Source organism: Grampus griseus (assembly GCF_964374135.1).
Source record: "Grampus griseus genome assembly, chromosome: 1".
In the NCBI taxonomy this organism is placed as follows: domain Eukaryota; kingdom Metazoa; phylum Chordata; class Mammalia; order Artiodactyla; family Delphinidae; genus Grampus; species Grampus griseus.
Genome location: NC_139017.1, coordinates 71,637,492 through 71,658,742, shown reverse-complemented (window position 1 = coordinate 71,658,742; position 21,251 = coordinate 71,637,492). Strand labels below are relative to the sequence as shown.

Below are 21,251 nucleotides of genomic sequence, written 5' to 3'. Positions count from 1 at the left end.
GTTGGGAAATTATCTTCAAAGTCTGTTAAAACAAATAGCACTTGCCTGTCGAAGAAGTACTCTCAGATGAAGACCTCTTTCGTGTAGGGCTACAGTTTGTGCTCTCTGATGGTCGCTGGGAAGACTTATCTGAAGTTGGCTGGGAACCTGGAGAGACAGGAAAAGACAGAAATCATAGGAAAATCCAAGTCTAAAAATAAAGTTAAACCATTCTGTGTTAGAACTGTAATATTTTAGCTGTTGCCACTGCCATTCTCTGTAATAATATGACTTTCAAGCTGACAATAAGAGGACATTAAGCGAAGGACAAATGACACTAGATGTTGCGGACAGAATTCCACAGGTCTCATACATAATTTCTCCTGTTACATTAATAGAGGAAAAACTAGTTTTAGTGGAAAAATGAAAAAAATATATGATTTAGTTTTTATGTATTATACTATGAAACATATTAAGATATTTATTGATAAAAATTACTAGAAATAATATAATAAACCTGCTCTTGATTATTGACTCAAATTCATCATATAAACTGACAAAACCTACAATGCAATTAATTAGGAACAACTGATGTGAGAAAAGCAGGTCCGACCTGCGCATTTTATTTAATAGAATCAAAGATGAAAATTAAAAGAGGTGAACCTTAAATCCATACATTCCATATAATCCAGAGAACACTATGAAAGAATTTGTTATTACTTTATACATGGAATAGAATAAGCCTCCTTTAACGCTTACTTAAAGTTCCTTGGTTGTATACATAGAAGTTCATGAAGACAAAGAAACTCCATTTCCTTTAAAAAAAAAAAAAAGTCTCATACTCTTACCAAAACCCCAAATAAATGCAGCATAATTTAACACAACTCTTATTCAAGGGAAAAGTATGTCGTTCAGGAAAGACTATTTCCTGAATAAAATATACTTGGCTCTGATATTAGACTCCTTATACCCTAAAAAGCCAGCTGTTGAGAATACATAATGAATGTCAACTGGTTTGTCAAAAAACTAGTAGCACTCTGAAATGTTCACTCTTAACTTGAAAAACATTACAAATAAAAAGCCTTACATATAAACTGGAGGCCCAAAAGGTACCATAAATCAAATACTTGAAAATGAGATTTTTTAAAGTTCTGCCTCTAAATGAGAGTTAACTCCTTAATGAACGGACTGACTAAAGGACAACTTGGGGACAGAAGAACTCAATGGAGCTAAGTTTCTAATATTTCCCTTAATAGTAAACCATGAGCTTTCTTTTAATCACGCAGTATCTTAAATCACATCACTGTAAATACTCTTTTAGCAGGCTCTTTTAGCGCTGATTAGGTGAGATATAAGACTATGTGTTGCCATTCAAGAGTAACAAATTAGATTTTGGGGAAATTGATGTGATAGTACCTCCTACTTTGGAAACACAGTGATGACTACAGTAAGATATAATTAAGAAGCAAGACTGTTTATTGTTGAATCTTAAAAACAGATACAAAAGGGATTTTAAAAACCAACAGTAAAATAAATCCCCCTAGAGTGTGGTTCAGATAAGATTTCCATTAAAGAGCTAAATACCACAATAAAATAGCTAAGAAGTAAAAGCCCAGGCATCAGTGAAGATATAACTTTAAGTATTAATACTGAAAAATTCATATACTGAACAGATAAATATTGCCTACTCAGACACACAGCCAAGACAGAAGACAACAGTGGCCAAGAAGCTTGAGACATCACTGAACTCCCTTTACCATTACTCTCCTGACTAATGGACAAACAATCTTAGATTAAGAACTAGGGAAAGAAGGGGTTGGAGAGCACTTTATAAAGTCTTCTCTCTCAGCCATAAACTAACATTTATTGACTACAGTTTATATGTTTGGCACTATGCTAGACAATGTGGAGGTGGGGGGAGGGAGAGACAAAAACAGTATAATAGTTTCTGCCCTCAAGGAGCTTATTTAGGGTCTTGTATGTTATCATGTATTACACTTCAGGTGGCGTTTGTGCCATCCATTCTTGAGCTCCATCTTCAGTTTCTAGGCTATTTGGCAACGTTTCCCAAATTTCTTGCTCATCTTCAAGAAAGTCTTGATGAAGGCTTCAACTATACCTTTGATCATCAGGATATCCTGAGAATCACCCTGCCTGGCCTCACCCACCTCAGGGTAAAAGAGGGTACAGGCACTTTCTTCAAAGCTCCTTCTTTTGGTGGCATCTGGAGCTGCAGAGGAGGCAGTGGGAGGTGGAATGGGGGTCAGATCCCCGGAGATCGTTATTGGCAGCTTTGTACAGCAATTCCTGAGAAACTGAAACAATTGAGAGAGAGATGGCTTAGCTCACTTAGCTTCTGAGCCATTTTTCATTTCCTGAAAGTAATGGAGGCCAGCAGCCTATTCTTAGGATGTAATAGGAAACTGGAATAAAACTTCATTCAGGAGGGTTCTCTTTTTTCATTTCAAAAAGTCCGTTTGAATTCCCTGTTCATACAGAGCAGAGTTGTTCTTAACAATTTTCCATATTTAAGGGGGAATAAAGTTGTATCCCTAAGATACAGACCTCTAGGGTTTGATAATCAGCAGATCTAGACCTTTATTTCACTTAAAAACATTGCTTATAGGAACAGTAAGAGGATGAGGATACCTGAAAAAAAAAAAAACATTAACTAATGATGTAAAGCAACCAAGTTTAAGACTGGAAAATGATGATATAAACTCATATGCAAGAGGTAATAATCTGTTAAAGATGTTCAAAAGCATGTTAAAACTGGCCTAATAGCAGAAATCATATGAAATCGGCAAACACTATCTCTAACACTACCAGAAACATACTGTTTTATAAGTGCCATTATGCAGCTGGGTGGATGGGGAAGAACAAGATATTGCCCAGAGAACTAGCATGTCCATTTCAAAAGAGACCAATATATTTATGCTTCAAAACCTAAAACAGAATGCAATGCAGAGTTGAGTGTAGTAATGTTACGTACATGAACTATGGAGTAAGGTATCCTGAGTTTGATTCCTGGCTCTGCTATGAAACATATTCAAATGTATACAAGTAAACATATTCGAATGTTGGTTTAATAAAGGACTCTTAACTAACATGGTTGTTGTGAGTTCCAAAATGAGGTAAGATAAAAAATTCAAAAGGTTTTCATAAATGTTATACTATTATACATAAATTGGCTCCTTAGGTTTATCACAGAATTTTTAGACCCTAAATACTTAATCATGTCACTGACACGCATAGGCAACCATTCAATATTAAAACAAAAATTAAAAAAGGACAGGGACTGGAACTAATCTAGAATATCAAGCATTTATCTTAAACATAAAGAAGTACTAGTAAAATAAGTACCTCTAATTAAGAAGTACTATTAAGATAGGTACCTCCAAGGCTGGTAGGTAACTACAAAGGTTGGAAAAAACTCCTCTAAAGTGAATCTTCTATTTCACTGACTCTTCATCATAGCTTCTCCAGGGTTGGGACTATGCTCTGGATTATATCAATAAAATAAGATGTGCCCAAATGATGAGTCAGAACCAGAAAGTGTTTAGTTCTCTGTTCAGCTCTGTACCAGGGGAAAAAGTAGTTTTCTGCTTCCACTGTTTGGCTCTTTGGTTCTTCTAAATCATGGCTGATTCCTTAAGGGAGTTACTGCTTTGTTACTGTCTCCATCATGTGATGAATGTTTGTTCATGTGTAATCAGTGGTCATTTTATGATGAGACGAGATCGGGCGTGTGCAGGGTGGTATGGCCGCAGCATCAGTGGTCATTTTAGATCTGCCTGGAGGGATATGTGAAGACTCTCCACTCCTCGTAAGACAGGAAGTTTGTATGTATTCCAATTCAAGAAAATCTGATACTTCCTCAAAGAACATACACAGAGAACACATACAATTCTAAGTATCAGAGAGTTCCCATTGAAATGAGTTCCCATTTCTCATTTCAATACAGTATTAAAGCTGAATAATTAAGTACTTCAGAATAAACAGAGAATATTAATGGGAATCCCTCCATTCAATATTTGGTAGAAATCCTACTGAATGTCTCATCACACAGATGACAGCTTCAGAAACATGTTTAGAAATTCTATACATATAAATGCAGGAAACAGAACTTAAAGATAAGTCACAAAAGAAGTACCTAAATAAAACTGGACTTTAACATAAATGTAAGGTGATTACCACAAGTAAATTCTTTTTCTTCAGTTGAGGCCTTCATGTAAAAATGAAGGCAGACTACTACTAAGGAGGGAAACTGAAAAAAGAGAATACCATTAATTGGGATAATAAAGAGGGAATTAAGAATAAAAAAAAAACTTGGAAATGTGAGGGACCCTTGGAAGTGGTTTTGATTGTAGGATCTCTGCGTTTTTATTTGGCCATTTATTGGATGAGCTTTTTAAAGAGAAAAACAGGTTTTAGGGAAACATTTGCGTCAAATTAGACAAAGAGGAGGAAAGATGGTACTTTTAGAGCAAAACCATAAGATGAAACCATGGATAAGAATGTCAGAAAGTTGAGAAAACAAAAAAGAACATAACTAGGTTTAAAGGGGATAAGAATCTGGAAATCTTTATATTATACACAAAAATGGGTGGAAACCAAAAAGCTCTTCTGAAGTTGATTTGTCACAAGAGATGTTGATTGATGTCTATAGAGGAGGAACAGAAACAAATCCAAGATAAAAAAGAAATAGTACATTTACAGATGCCTGGGTGTGAGGACAGTCATATGGGCAAAGATATCAGCGTAAATAGAGAAAATTCCCACTGATAACAGTGTGGGGGAGAGGTGGAAGACATCACAAAGAAAACACTGGAAAAGATTCAACCTAACTACTTCACTGAAGCCCTGAGTATCCTAGGCTAAAAAACGAGGAACTTCCAAATGTAAATTAGCAGAAGAACATAGTGAATGAAACCAACAACTGGTTGGATAAAACATGCATTTCTTTAGTCTAAATCCACTATTAAAACTTTAATAACAATAGTTATGAGTTTTGGTTACACCCTGTTGGGAGTTCAACACTGAAGACCCAAGGAACTAGGAAATGGTTTGAATGAGCAAATTGTCTGATGTTTCTAATGCTATAAATATCTTTGGGTAAGCTATGGAAAAACAGATTAAGTATGCTAGACTTGGAAAGACACTGTTAATCAGTTCATAGATGATATAAATTTATTTTAAAATAACACATTTAAAACTAATTTCTAACATTTAAATTGCTCCTTCCCACCCAAACTAAAGCATGTTACAAAATTTTAAGAAATTCCTCTTCTTTTATTATTTATAAGTCAAGACTACTGGCAATGTTTGTTAAAAAGTGACTGAATCAAAACTGGTTATAATTAAAATGGATACCATAGTAAAATAATGTGAATGTAAAACATCAACTATGTGGAAATCTTTGATCAAGTTTTTTTGTTTCCAGATCTAAGTTCTGAATCCTTTGCTATAGTTCACAGATCATAAGAGCTCTGGAAGCTTCTTCTGAATGAGCTGAATGCTGAGATAAAAACTGGTTCCTCGATAAAAACAGCTGTTTCCAATTGTGGGAAATATATTTACTGAAAGCAATACATTTCATCTGACTCACCAATTAAATGCAGTACAAGAATGATTCAGAGACTGTGCTGGTGATTTTGAAGCTAAAAAGCCTGTGTTTTTCTCCTTCCAATCAGGGTATTTCTCATACCGCCCAAATCAGATAATTGGCTGAAATGGAATTCCTCTGGAAATTCCCAGAACTGTACTAACCACCACAATAAATTTTCTGATTTCATGTCCACACGGTCACACTTCACTTACGGGTGTATCTTACACACCACCCTAGAGAAATTGTCAGAAATCAGAAAATTCTGATCAATGCTTACATTCTTCAGTTAAAAATAAAATAAGACTCAGTATACTGTGCTTCAACCATTATGCGTCTACTATAGTGAATAAACTTTTTCCAAACAAAAGGAAGATTTAGCCCTAATTTTTTCTTGGGGGACAAGATAACTGTTTATATAGATATATAACTTTTTTTATTCTATAATTTGTAAGCTATAAATGCAAAATACTCCATGTGACTGCTCTACCCATTTTTGAAATCAGGTTGCAGGTTCTGGCACGTGCAGCTAGACATGAACTGAAAATGCTGAAAAGCAGGGATGGAGAATCTGACACTCCAGGTCAGAAACTCTTCCTCACCAGTCCTATTACATGTCTACTTAACAAAGATACTTAAATAAATAGAATTAGTTATCAGAATTGGGTGAAACCAGAAAACCTGGCCTCATTTAAGAGTATAATTTTATTACAATTTTATTTGCACCAAGCTGATTTTAGACTGTTAGTATAAGAGTATAGAAGAGAATATAAGTTAAAAAATAAGCTATCACTTATAAAATGATAAAATGCACAATTACTTATAAAATGACTAGACCAGTTTTCTTTTTAAAGCTTTATGAGATTTAATCCAAAACTGCTGGAGTGATTAAGTCAGTTTGATTTCCCCACATATGAAACAAGGAGAGAAAAGGTTAAATGCCTTGTTCCGGACAACATATCTATCATTTCTGCCTGTGCCCCTGATCTATCTTCCTCAAATTTCCATCAACATAATTTATCAAACATGCCTGTTTTATTCCAACTAACACTTATGATAAATCCACTCAATGCAAACAGTAAAGAATATTTTAAATTTTTTCCTTAATCAGTTATCAGTTTGAGATTGGTTTCACTTGACAATTAGTACTCTGCTTTTTAAAAAAAACTAACCTGACTGTTTTGGAATAATTTTAAATTTACAGAAAAGTTGCAAAGACAGTACAGAGCAAAAATTCTCATATACCCTTTACCCAACCTTCCTTAATGTTAATGTCTTACTTAACTATGGTACATTTGACAAAACTATGAAGTTAACATCAGAATAATTTTTCTACTCATGTCCTTTTCCTGTTCCAGGTTACAATCTGGATATCACATTGTATTTAGTTGTCAAGTCTCCTTAATTTTCTCTGATCTGTGATGGTTTCTCAAGCTTTCCTTGTTTTTCCATGTCTTTGATACTCTTGAGGAGCATGAGGAGTATTAGCCAGGATTTTTATACAATGTTCTGTCCACATTGGCTAGGTATTTTATACAATGTTCTGTCCACTCCCCTTTTTTTGATGTTTTCTTATGATTACACTGGGGTTATGGGTTTTTGGAAAGAACACCACAGGAATGAAGTTCCCTTCTAATCACATTATATCAGAGGGTACATATTACCATCGTGATTCATCACTGGTGAAATTATACTTTCACTTGGTTTAAGGTGCTGTCTGCTAGGCCTCTTCACTGTGAAGTTAGTACTTTTCCCGTTCCATACTCTGTTCTTTGGAATTAGGTCACTAAGTCCAGCCCATATTCAGGAAAAGGGGAATTAAGTTCCACTTCCTTGAAGGGGATAGTCTACATACATTATTTGGAATTCTTCTGTAAGGATGATTTGTCCCTTTCCTCTTAAACTGTTCCAGCTTTGGCCACTGGCCAACTGTTTCAGGATAATAATGTCCCGAAGGTAACTGACAATTTTGGAGTACACGGTATACTAAATAGTTTTTTGGACATTTTAACAGGAAAGCAATTTATGTATAATGAATCTATCTCCAAGTTATGTATGGAAAAATTATCAACTGAAGACTGAGAAGGTCAATTTAAGATAACATGAAATTTAGTTATGCTTTTTATACTTTAAGAAGGAAAACTATGTGACACTGAAACAAGTACAGATCTAGAAGATGCAGTTATTTCCTTGACAGAATACAAAATTATAAGGAAAGAGCACATAATAAACCAGTCAGAAATGCTACAAAATTTAAAGCTGTAAGAACTTTAAAGCTGTAAGAATTTTAATCACCTGAATTTCCTTATTATTTCCCATTCATTCCTTAACCTCCAGAAATCTAACAATTACCACTGTGGGAATCGCTCTTAGATCACAAAAGATAATCTGCTAAAGCAAACTGTCTACTTTCAGTCCTTATCTAAATGATCTCTGTAGCACCTGACACTCTTGACTACAAACTCCCTTAGGAAACCCAGTGTGTTTACCCTACATATTACCATTCCTTCTCTTATTTCCTTCGCTTAAACAACCACTTATCTAAAACTTTTACCTTCATGTTTGATTTCTTTTGAGCTACAGATCCATATATCCACATATCCCACTAAACAGCATGAAACTCCATTTTCCATCTCCAGTCGCGACCTTTCACTTAATCACATCACCATTCAACCAACTGCCCAAGAGAGGTATCTTGGAGACATGCTAAAATCTTTTTTTTTTTTTTTTTGCCAAACGCGGGCCTCTTACTGTTGTGGCCTCTCCCATTGAGGTGCACAGGCGCTCCGGATGCGCAGGCTCAGTGGCCGTGGCTCACGGGCCCAGCCGCTCTGCAGCATGTGGGATCTTCCCAGACCGGGGCACAAACCCATGTCCCCTGCATTGGCAGGCGGACTCTCAACCACTGCGCCACCAGGGAAGCCCTTCCCTCTTTCTTCACCTCTTTGAAAAATCTATTTCTTTGGAATATTGTTTTCTCTATCACTATCTTAGTTCAGGCCCCCATAATATTTTGCTGAGACAATATCCAAACTGGTCCAACTGATCTTTCTCTAATCCATCTATCATAGTGCTATCCATATAATCTTAGCAAATCATTCTGCTTTAAAACCCTTAACTTTCCACTGCCTATAGGGTAAACTCCAAACTCCTTGGTATTCTATATAAAAAAGAGGCTTTATGATCTGTCCCCCGACTATCTTTCCAACCTCATCTCCTGGTCCCATATCAGGCTATTTACAGTTACCTAAGTATAGTATCATGTCTCCAAAACCCTAAAAAGCTTATTTCTCTATAAGAAATAGTCTTCACCCTTTATTCTTTGCACACTAAACTCAAAACATCTTCCTGGCTCCTTTTAAGTGAGTCCCTCTCTTCTCTGCTCCCCAAAACACAGTGTATCTCAATTTTAGGAGCTATCTATCAATAACTATTTGGATACATGTTTATGTACTCCACTTAACTATAAATTCCTTGAAGGCAGAAATTATATCTTATTCCTTTTGTTTGTATTCCTTGTACCCGGCAAACAACAGATACAAAATAACTAAAGGGACAGCGACCATCATAACAGTTAAGATTAAAAAATCAAGTTCATAAAGCTTTGCCTAAACAAAACAAATTCTGATCTTGAAAGTGACCAAATTAGAAGATATCCCATGATTTAGCACTATTTTCTTATTATTTTCCTTAACTAAAAATCTTTTTCTCAACTGGTTTTATGTGGATAGGTAAGCCAATTTTCATGTCTATCTGAAAAAAATTCCTATTAGAAAATCAAGACACATTTCTACCTACGTATCAAAAGAGTAATAACTGTGAAGAAGACAGAGAGATTCCAAGTTACAGATCAATTAACAAAACAAATTAGACTTGTGATATAATGAAGAATATACCTGATCTCTGATTCCTGGCACAGAACTTCAAAAACCTTGAAATTTCCTGATAGCAGTGTCTTTGTTATGCCAAAGAGGTGACTTAAGGTGAACCCTAAGATTCCCTCAGGATGGAGGCTGGTCACTAGAGACCAACCACATGATTAGAGAGCTGAAACTCTGGGTGAGCCCAATCTACAGAGGGTGGAGATGGACCTGAGATTGAATTCAATCACATGGCCAATGATTTAATCAATCACACCTATATAGTGAAGCCCCAATCAAAATTCTGGACACAGAGGCCTGGTGAAGCTTCTTGGTTGGTGAACACAATGATGTGCTGGGAGCATGACACACCCAGATTCCACAGAGAGGGTATGGAAGCTCTGTGTCCCCTTTCCCGCCCCAGCTATTGCCCTATGCATCTCTTCAATTCCTGATCTGTATCCTTTATAATATAACTGTAATTGTAATTATAGTGGTTTCAGTAAGTTCTATGAGCCGTTCTACCAAATTATCAAAACTGAGGGGTTGTGGTAGCCCCTAAACTTGTAGCAAGCTGGGCAGAAGTGTGGGTGGATTGGGGACACTGAAACTTGCCACTGGCATCTTAAATGGGGGCAGTCTTCAAAAAACTTTGCTCTTAACTTGTAGGGTCTTCTCTAACTCCAGGTAGTTAGTATCAGAATTGATCTAAATTGTAGGAAACTCAGTTGGTGACAAAGGATTGGTGTCAGAACAGTGACTTCGGAGAGGTCTTAATGTTTTTGTATGTTATATTTTTAAAGGAAGGGAAAAAAAAAGGTTCTTATTCATAAAGCAGGTATTTCTGCATACGCTAGCTTTCCCTGCTATCTCATTCTCCAAGGTCCCCGAAACCAGATTCAGATTCATCCCTTCCACCCTGACTCCTATAAATGGCCTCTTGGGTGACGTTAATGTCCATGTAGATGATACATTCAACAACCTAAGCTGTCATTTCACTTTACCTTCACCTCAATTCCCCCACTTCTTATAAGCTCCTTCTCACAACTCTTAAATTAGGGGCCTCAGACTCAATATTCCTTGGAGCCAGATAAATCTCTTAAATATTTGAACTGGGCCAGATATAACACACAACAGGACACTGTGAGGACTGAGGAAAACTGAAGAACGTATGTCCCAACTAAAGACTTGGGGAGGGGGGAGGGGCGGCCACTATTGAGACCCAACCTTGATGTCATCCAGGAAATACAGATTAACTGTTGTCAGATGTTCTGATTTCTTTTCAAAGAAAAGCAGAATTCTGCATGCTTGTGTGAAATCTCCAGATTTTTAAATTTTAGCAATTAAAAAAACAAACTGTAGAAATCATCACAAAGGGTCATATATAAACCAAAGGCTGATGGTTTTTAATCACTACTTTAAATACTGAAATTCCTCAAAGCTGTCCAAGGCTCTTTTCTTTTCTCACTTTATATTCTCTGTAGGGAAATATCATCTCTCTCACGACGACAGGTAGATAGATAAACAGAGGATTCATAGATGTATAGTCTATTTTGTTAGAATGTTTCTGTAGAGTGAAACAGCTCACATACAATTGATAAATAGAATACCAGAATGACATGGAGTTCATACGTGATTTTTCAGAGTACATTAATGTTTTGAAGCACCAAGTTAGCAGCTAAACAAAGAATACTCTAACACAAACTAAATGCAGTAAACCATTGAACAATGTAGTTCTGTTCAGAATGCCCCTTCACCCTCTTGGCTACAAATGGTCACAGATTTTCCTACAAGTGCTTATTGTGTGGTTCCCCCAACCTTCATGAGAAAGAGACAAATAAGGACAATAAACCAGAACCAGCTATATCTGGCATCACTTCATATTTATGATATGCTTTGTGTCTACAACTGAGCAGCTTCAACCCTTCTTTATATCTGTTTCTATCAGGCTACCTTCATCTCCTAAAGAGTCCTATGTTTATTGTAGTATTTCTTTACTTATTAAACAATTTAACATGTATTTTTACCTGCTGCTGGTATTTTCTAGAATGACTATTTTTCTTGGTGCTCTGGTTACAAAGTTTCAGAGGTTTTGAGAGCCTGTTCCTAACTCTCTTTTCCAGACATCCTTTTATTTTTAGTGAATAATATCACCAAAGTTTTTCAAAACCTCATAGTGAAATGCCCGTATCTCTAGCCCAAACATCTCTCTTGAGCTCCAGAACTAGATACCCAAATGTCTGCTCAACATCACCACCTGAAGTTTCTAAAGGCATCTCAAGGTTTATATATATGAAAAAGCAAACTTGTACTCTCCCCAAATCTCTCCTCCTCTAGTCTTCTCTGTATCAGTACACTGCACCATGAACCTCTCAAATATTCATGAAGGAGTCTGCCAACACCCTTAAGTATCATCATTTTATCTAGACTACTGCAATTGTCTACTAATTGGTTCCCTGTAGCTATTTTTGTCCTCTACAATTCAATGTTCACACGTGAGCTAGAACAATCTTTTAAAATGTAAATTTAAAATCAATACTTCTGTCTTTTTGCTTAGTATAAAATCCAAAATCTTTTAACATGTGGTCTGTCTTCTTTCTTTCACCACAATTCTCTCACCATTCTCTCTCTTGTATTCCCTCTCCTACCACAATGAACCTTCTGAGCGCTCCCCTGGTTTTCTAACATCTAAGCTCCTTTCCAGTTCAGGATCCTCAAAAGTGCTCTTCACCCAAACCTCAGCTTGGAAGCTTGGTGGTTTCACATCCTTAAATTGCAACTTTTTACCCTTGGACCATAACTAATAACTCTATCTAAATAGGCACCCCTCTCCCCTTAGTTATGTATCCTAACACTTATATTAATTAATTTGATAGCATTTTTATCAATTATGCCATTATTTATGTGCTTACCACTCTATAGTTTGTCTTCCTTCACCAAGCTGAAAGTTAATGAGGCCAGATATGTCTTTACTCTCTACTATATACCAGTGACTAGAAGAATGCTAGATGTTTTGGAATTCAATAAATAAATGAGTGAATGAATGAGTAAATGAGTAAGTGGAATTCTGTTCACCTAGCTAACTACTGCTCATCCTTCATTCAAGTTAACTGTCTAGGGTCACTTTCTCAGGGAAGCCTTCCTGAGTTAGGCCCCCATTTCATACTCCCATAGAACCCTGGACTTTAAATATATATATATATATATATATATATATATATATATATTTATATACCATTTGTCACAATTTTTATGACATTTAATGTGCAATTTTTTTTATTACTCATCTCCTCCAATATTAAGATCCATGAGAACAATGAACCTGTGTGCTTTGTTCCCTATTATATCACAAGGGCCCACAAAGTACAATGTCTGGCTGACAGCAGATATTCAATAACTGCTGTTGATTAAATGTTTGTCAAAAAATTTGTTGAATGAACCTAATTAGAGCTTACGATTTTTTCCTTCTTTATTACATTGTTAAAAACTAAAGAATGCTCAGCTCCACCAAGATAGCTTTTATTTTTCAAAAGTTCACAAATAATTAAAATCAGGAAAAAAACCCTCTTCTCTTTGAGGGGTTTATCATTTCCTCTAATGCACAAGTTTTTAATATTTGGGGGGAATAATATCAATTAACATTTGTATGCTTACTATGTGCAAATCATTTTAATAAACACTATAATCTCATTTACTGTTTATAATAACCCTACTAATCCCATTTTATAGGAAGGGATATTGAGGCTTACAGAGTTTACTTGGAGAATCTGAAAAAATGTATGCATTTTCTCCTAAAAATACACACAAGCATACACACACATAATTTTACTTACAACATCAGAGGTTTTATGGACTTTCTAGAGTTAATTTACAAACCCGTAGGGTTGAGATCTCTGATAAAGAACTTCTGACTTAGCGTTATCTTATACATGAATAGGCAATGCTTCCTTTTTCTTGTTTTCTATCTTCTTTTCAATTCTTTTTTTTTTTTTTTTTTTTTTTGCGGTACGTGGGCCTCTCCCGTTGCGGACCACAGGCTCTGGACGTGCAGGCTCAGCGGCCATGGCTCACGGGCCTAGCTGCTCCACGGCATGTGGGATCTTCCCGGACCGGGGCACGAACCCGTGTCCCCTGCATCGGCAGGCGGACTCTCAACCACTATGCCACCAGGGAAGCCCCATATCTTCTTTTCAATTCTTAAAAGACACTTTCTAGACATTACAAACGCATTACCTAAATTTGCTTTATGTCATTTTATTAAACATAAGCAGCTTTTATGAAGATACCTAAAGGTACTCTGAAAAATGAAGTCCCACTAAATATTGAGTTAAATTTTACAAAGTTGATAATTTTGTTTGTTTTTGGCTGCACCACATGGCTTGTGGGATCTTAGTTTCCCAACCAGGGATTGAACCCAGGCCTGCAGCAGTGAAGGCGTAGAGTCCTAACCATTGGACCGCCAGGGAATTCCCACAAGTTGATAGTTTTGACTGTTTAGATTTTTATTATGAGACACACAGAGTTAACAACATATTCTTCCTGTAACACAGAAACACTTATAAACTGGATCAGTATATATTAAAAATCCTCCATAGGTATTAACAGATATCCACAACACTAAATCAACTATACTTCAATAAAATTTTTAAAAAAACCCAGATATCTATGAGCCATTTCTCACTAAAGAAACTGTGTAATAGCCTTTTTGCATAAGAAAATCATTTTTCCTGATTTCCAAAAAGTTGAGTATTATTTTTTGTTTGTTTTGATAATGATATCTCTTCTCAAAATTCAAAATTAATGCAAAGACATGCCTTATCTTACTTCTCACATCTACTGAAAATAAAAACTTGGAAGATAACATTTCAAAATACATTTATAAAAACAAAAACACTTGAGCTATTAAAAGTTCATGTACACGTATCAGGCAACCGGTAGGCAAAATACACCATTTCTCTAACACAAACAACAGGCAACAAAATAACCCTCTTACCTGTCAAGGTCTGTACTGCCCTTTCGCTGGAAGGCAGCGGCTCCTTTCTGTGAGGCCGATTTAATGAAGTGTCCTGTGCAGAAAACAGTCCAGGGCTGTCAGTTAGTTTCTTTCGGCCACTGGAGTTAGGGTTTGAAACTCTGCAGCTCCCTATTGCACTTGTGAAAAGGTTTGTATGTTCATCACTGCTGGCCAGATCAGAGTTGGGAGTGAATCCCCCAAGGGATAAACTTGGAGAACTTTCTGAACAGTCAATCTGTAAAGGTGTCTGCAATCCCAAGGCCAATGGACTAGATTCTGAAGGCTCTCGGTGGACCCACTGCTCTTCTCTGTTTATTAAGCTTTTTGAAGGAGAGAGATGAGGGCAGGACATATGACACCGGTGCTTTTCCTTATGTTTATAGCGCTCTCCAACAGTATCCTTTCCAAATCGATAGCGCTTCAAAGATTCTAGGACAGATCTGGAAGAGCCAGTGTCCATGGAAACCTGTGGCTGCTCAGAAGAACGGTGTTCTCTGTGTTTGTGACGGTGCCTGTGTTTGTGCTCGACCATCCAACCATAGGCCATCTCGGGAGGGACGCTAGGGTAGGTACTCATAGAAAGAAGGGGAGTCCTGCTGGTTGTAAGAAAGGCTTCCTGTCGAAGTAGCTTATGCTTTTTCTTATGGTATTTGGTGGGATTGAGAAGTAAATGACCAGCATGCATATAGGAAGGAGGTGGAAGTGGAGTGGTGAAAGATGGAGATGGAGGAGGTGGATAAAGAGTTGGGGGATATCTTCCATAGTAACCTAATCCTATGGGAGCAGCTGTAAGGGGTGAGGGAGAGTAAGGCATGCCATAAGAAGGATAGAATCCAGTACTAGAAAGAGGAAAACTAAGGCTGTGCATAAAAGGCATTTCAGCCATTGCCTCCCTCATCTTAGGGGGTCTCCCTCTCTTCTTTTTTAAGTCAGGTTTTCGAATGTAGTGCAAAGGGTCTAAGGGGAAAGAAGGATGCGTATAGAAACTATTAAAGTTGATTCGAAAAATAGTTGGCAAAAGGTCTCGGGGGATAAAATGATGACTTCGATGAGTGATTCGAATTTCACTTAGGCGACTTATTAATTCCTCCAGATCTGCAATAAAGTCTGGATCCTGTCTATTTCGGAGTTGGGGATATTTCTTTTTCCGTTTTCGTTTTTGCCTTTTCATCTTGTCGTAGCTGAGGTAATCATGATTCCTGCGCTTACATTTATGTTTATGTTTTTCTTTAAGACTGCTTAGAACTGTAGAGGTTTCAGGGGGAATCAGAGAAACATGCTCAAAAGAATGCCTCCTCTTTTTTTGCCCACAAAATTTCTCTGCCCTGTCTGATGTGCTGTTATTATCTGTTCCTATTCCACTATCACTGGGAATGGTCTCATCACTATGAGACTCACTAATAGGAGAAGGAGTAGCTTCTTTCAGAGATGTCAGTTCACTCAAGTGAGAAGGAGAATTTGGCAACAAAGTAGGAGGAGATAACCGCCTCCTCCCCTTTGAGGCCTTCTTCATTGCAAGAGTCTGAATCATACTGCCCTGTCTGGAGTGTAAATGCAAATATGGCACTGAACTGGGTTCAACAAAGCCTGCATCACTACTTACAGGGCTCTGACCTCCACTAGTCCCAGAAGACTGAGAGCAAATAGGTGATGGAAGAATCTCAGAACTACTAGCAGATGAAGGCAGTAAAGGTGGAAGAATCTGTCCTAATGCTGACCCAGCTGCCTGCTGAGCTGTTTGTTCAAGAACAGCAAGGCTGGTAGGGCTACCAGAAAGAATGCCATTTAAGACAGTTTTTGGTTTTCGACCCCTCCTCTTTCCTATGTAAATGGTTCCTTTCTTGCTGACATTTATCTGTTGGCCCAATTTAGAGCCAAATGTGGCGGCAAGACTTGACACTGTATTATGGAGTTTGGATTGCACTTTCCCTTTATTACTTGATTCTACAGAGCTTGAAAGAATCTGATTCAACAGTTTCTTTCTCTTTAAAGTCTTCATTTTATTTATTTTGCGGATAATTGTTTTCATTAACTGTCCATTGTTTCTCTTTGTAATTTTTTTATCTGGTTCCATCTCAAGGTCACTCATACTACAGACAGTTGGCCTGTGACTGTCATCTAGATCATCTGGATCCTGAAGTTGATCCTCACTCTCAAAGAAATCACTGCTACTTCTATGGTTGTCACTTTCAGACTCAAGCTTGCTTGGACTTTCAGTGGCAACAAATGGAGCCACCGATAGTACAGGTGGCTTCATCTTGACTGGTGACCTCATTTGCCTCTTAGGTCTGCCTCTCTTTTTTGGAAAAGGAGACACAGACAGACTTTGTTTGAAGGAAGGAATTTCAATTTCTGGTTGTAAAATTGGGGGTTCTTGTTCTTCCTTAGACTGCAAAGAAAAAACTTTAGAGGCAGGAATTTTTAAAGTCCTTTTAGGTGGACCTTCCAGTTGAGGCATCTCCTTAGATTTAGGTCTTCCTCTTTTGGGTTTATAAATATCAGACAAAAGATCACTAGACACACACATACTGGAGGATAGTTTGTGAGTAGCAAAAGACTTATGAGATGGTTTTTCACTATCAGTTAAGAGAGCAAGAGATGGAGTTGTAGATTTGCTCAACTTTGGTAATCGGCGTTTAAGGAAGTCATGATCTACAAATGAAGATGGTCCAATGTTTTTCATAAACTTGGCTGGCTCGGAATTACTATTTGATAGTGAACTACAAGAAACATTTTTAAAAAGCTCTGATCTTTCTAATTCTAGCCCTTTTGGAGACCGGCATGTGCTTCTTGCCACCACTTTAGTCCACCGAGGTTTTCTTCCTTTCCTTTTTTTTAATGGTTTGGACTGCAAAGTAGTGCTTAGGCTTTCAGTAACTTGGCAGTGTTTGTCGGGTGCAGTTACTGCACCAAGTTTTAGAAAGGGCTTGTTACTAAATAAACTAGTGAAGTTAACAACTGAAGGCGTAATTGTATGAATACTGGAATCAGAAGTCAAACTTGGCTTTTTTCCCAGAGAAGAGCTTATTCTTGGAATATCTATATGTGCAGTTTTGGAATCATTTACCTCTTTATCAATCCCTTTGCATTCAATATTCATGCTATGACCCACAGACCTATGACCAATGTTCAAGTGGGTACTTTCAGAAGTAAATTGGTTCTTTCCGACAGATTCAGAAATTTCTTCCATTAGTTCTGTGGTAGGACTTAAAAGTAACGGATTAGGAGCCATCTGTGAAGACGTTTCAGGGGGACTTCTGGTTAAAGGATTAACAGATACAGTGGGTGATGGGGAAGGGAGATTGCTTTCTCCTACTGCACTAAAAGGGGATTTTGCTGTAGATGCATCAGAAGCAACTCCCATTTGAAAGTCCGGAGAAGTGCAATATACGGGAGGTTGCTTTTCATGCTTTGAGGTTTCATAAGACCCCCTTTCACTGGATGAGAAACTGTCTTGCTGAATGCATGTTCCTTCATTAAACATTTCTTTCTCCAAATTAATGATTTCCTTTCGAACTGAGAACTTTTCCAATATGCTTTCTTTACTCTGCCGTATAACATTCTTCTCAAAAGTTTTGCTGGTGGCACTGTCTTTCAGGGATTCAGAAAGTTCCTGACTTTCATGACTATTGATGTTTGTACTACAAGAAGCCTTAAGTGGTTCCTGAGTGGGGAGCAGTGCTTCCGCTTTAAGGTTTATGGCATCTTTACTGACCAGTCCTGCCATAGGACAACTCACTAGTTTCTTTCCAATGTCCTTATTAACTAATCCCATTGTTGAATTTGCTACAATCTTCTTCGCACAGTCCTTGGCCACTAGGCCAACAGTAGAACCCAATTTCTTTCCCAAGTCTTTATTAACTAGTCCAACCACAGTGCCAAGTCCTAGCTTCTTTCCAGGTTCCTTATTCACTAAACCTGGAACAATACCAATTCCTAGCTTCTTTCCTGAATCTTTGCTTAGCAGTCCTACTGTAGTGATATTCCCTGGCTTTTTGCCTAAGTCTTTATTAATGAATACCGCTGTAGTGCCAGTTCCTAGTTTTTTCACAGAGTCCTTATTGACCAATCCTACTGTTGCATTAAACACTGGCTTTTTCCCAGGATCTTTAGTTACCAATCCAACCGCTGTGCTGATAGTTGGTTTTTTTATTAAGTCCTTATGTATTATTCCAGCTACAGAGCCAACGCCTGCTTTCCTGATCAAATCCTTGTTAACCAATCCCGCAGTAGTGCCAGTTCCTAACTTCTTAGGTTTTGTCTTGGAAGACTTGGAGGGAGGACAAGTTGCAATGAGCTGTGCCAACTTTTCCGTTACACTCGTTCCTCCATTAAGTAATGCCCTGTCCTTTAAATCAGGATCCTGGCTACCAACAAGAGTAGATGATGCTGCATTAATGTAATCTGTCATTTCTGAGTGTACTGGAGAAAGCTTCTTAGACAAAGGATTGTTTTCTCCCTGTGAATGAAGATGGATGCTCTCCTCAGACTGGCATTCAATGGCTGCAACATCACCTGATTTCTTGTACAACTTTGAAGGATCCTAAAATTTGAACAAGAAAAGGGTTTCAGAGAGAGTAAAGCTTATATACCATTTCAGTTTAGCATTACAATCAAACAAACTAAATGATGACAAATCAGATACAAGATAGGCAATAGTGCTTTTTTAAAAAAACTAATGTTATACTGTCACGGTATGTTAGTTCCTCTACTGCTATATCAGACTATATAGATGTAATCTTTGTTGACTTTCAACCATATGAACACACATATTATTGAGTATTTAGAAATATCCCTATGGTATTTTTTGACATTGTTTTAAAAAGGCAAATAGTCTACTTTCTCCTTACATGGACTAAATATACATTAGCATATGAATGTACTGTTTTTGAAAAGATATTGTTAGTTACAATATCCCATGGTCCTCGTTTAAAATAATGGTTCTTTGCCTACCTCCTTATTTAATTTCAATGATTTCAAACCAATGCAGGACAATTCCTGACCAACTTTTACTCCTTTAACACATTCTTAATTATAATCTTGAATGAGCAGTCAAGTTCTCTCTTCATGTGAGAAGAATAGAAAAGACAATAAAATATGTTCATATTTTCTTTAGAATGTGTTTTTATATAAAATCTTAGAGTTGAAAGTAACTTTTAAGTCATAATATAAATTGCTATCTAATGTATGAATCCTCATTATATACTTTACAAATGAATTTATCATTTCCCACAACAGTCTGTTTTACTTTTAGATAACAAAGATTTTTTTCTTCTTCACGTTTCAGCAGTTTTTTTTTTTAATTGAGGTATAACTGACATAAAGAGTCTTTCTTAACTATAAAATACAAATGAAAGACTTGAACAAATGTAAAGACATACTATGTTTGTGGATAGGAAGATATGGAGCTGACAATTTCCCCGAAGCAAATTTATAAATTTAATGTCATCCTAATAAAAATACCAACAAGATTCTCTCAGGAATAAGAAAAGTTATAACATTCATTGGGAAAAATATATAAGCAAGAATACCTAGCAAAATCTAAAAAGAAGGGGATAACTATCAAATATTAAATTAATTTTTAATGCCTCTATCACTAAAACAGTATAGCACATGAGAAGACAAAATATCCAATGGGCCAGGATAGAAAACCCAAAACCAAATTCATGCATATACGGAAAAGTTTTGTGTGTAAAATGGTATAATCCCTACAAAATAGAAATTGGCAATAACTAAAAAAATACCACATGCATTTATTCCTTTGACCACTTTTAGGGGATCTACCCCAAGACACACTGGCAAAAAATCTAATGTTTGCAAAAAGCTAAAAATGTACCACCATTTTAATAGCAAAACCCTAAAACAGTCTAAATGATTATCTACAGGGGATTGGCTGAATAAATCAAAGTATATCTGTACAATGGACTGCCATAAAACTGGAAAAAAAGAGAAGATATCAATATATTGCTATCGAATGCTCTTTAATATGTATTATTAAATGAAAAAAAGCAAGAATTTGGACAGTGGTTATAATATGCTATCTTCTGTATAAGAAGACAGGTATATGAATATATATACATATCTGGTTATATTAAAAATAGAAGAATAAACAGAAGATTAATGAAAATAGTAACCTATGAGGGAGGAAACACAATACAACCAATATTTGATTGACTCAAAATTAAGGGGACTATCTCTTCTTTTGGACTGGACCCTTACAATTTTGCCCAAGAGGAAACTGGCTTTTCTGACAGTCTCATATTCAACTGACATATATTAAGCTTGCGATTAAAGAAACACATTTTCTTCCCATCTTGTTAAAGAAACAATATTCCCATTTTGTATTTTTACAGTTACTTTTCAAAACTTAAAAATTAAAGGCTTTATTAAGTATTTTAAAATATATTTATACCTGAAAATTGTGACACTTCCATTTTAAAACGTACCTTTAAAAATCTATCTGAACAAACTATGACTATGTTCCATAGCACAGATAACGCTCACAAACAAGACTAAGTGAAAGGATACAGAATAATAGTGTGTACTATATAACTCCATTTATATTAAGTTCACAAAGAGGCATGACTAATTATGATATTTAAAGTCAGGAAAATGGTTACCCCTGGTGTGGGGCAATGATGAGAAAGGAGCACAAGATCTTGGTGGGTGCTGGTAATGTTCCATTTCTTAAACTGAATGCTGGCTACAAGGGGTGGTTGAGTTTGTGAAAATTCACCGAGTTGTTACATTTATATTTATGTTATACTTCAATAAAAGTTTATTTTTAAAATTC

The 21,251-nt window shown here is 36.6% G+C and overlaps 1 protein-coding gene across 4 annotated transcripts in view; it reads right to left on the bottom strand.

Moving 5' to 3' along the window:
- The window catches only part of ASH1L (ASH1 like histone lysine methyltransferase), a 206,190-nt gene that overhangs the window by 126,149 nt on the left and 58,790 nt on the right, over positions 1 to 21,251 (bottom strand). For all 4 annotated transcript variants that reach the window (XM_082650630.1, XM_082650633.1, XM_082650631.1 and 1 more), the window contains 2 exons: positions 14,438 to 19,001; positions 46 to 147 (listed from right to left, as the gene is read on the bottom strand). In XM_082650630.1, the coding sequence (XP_082506756.1) occupies positions 46 to 147; positions 14,438 to 19,001 (4,666 nt within the window). The remainder of the gene's footprint in view (positions 1 to 45; positions 148 to 14,437; positions 19,002 to 21,251) is intronic.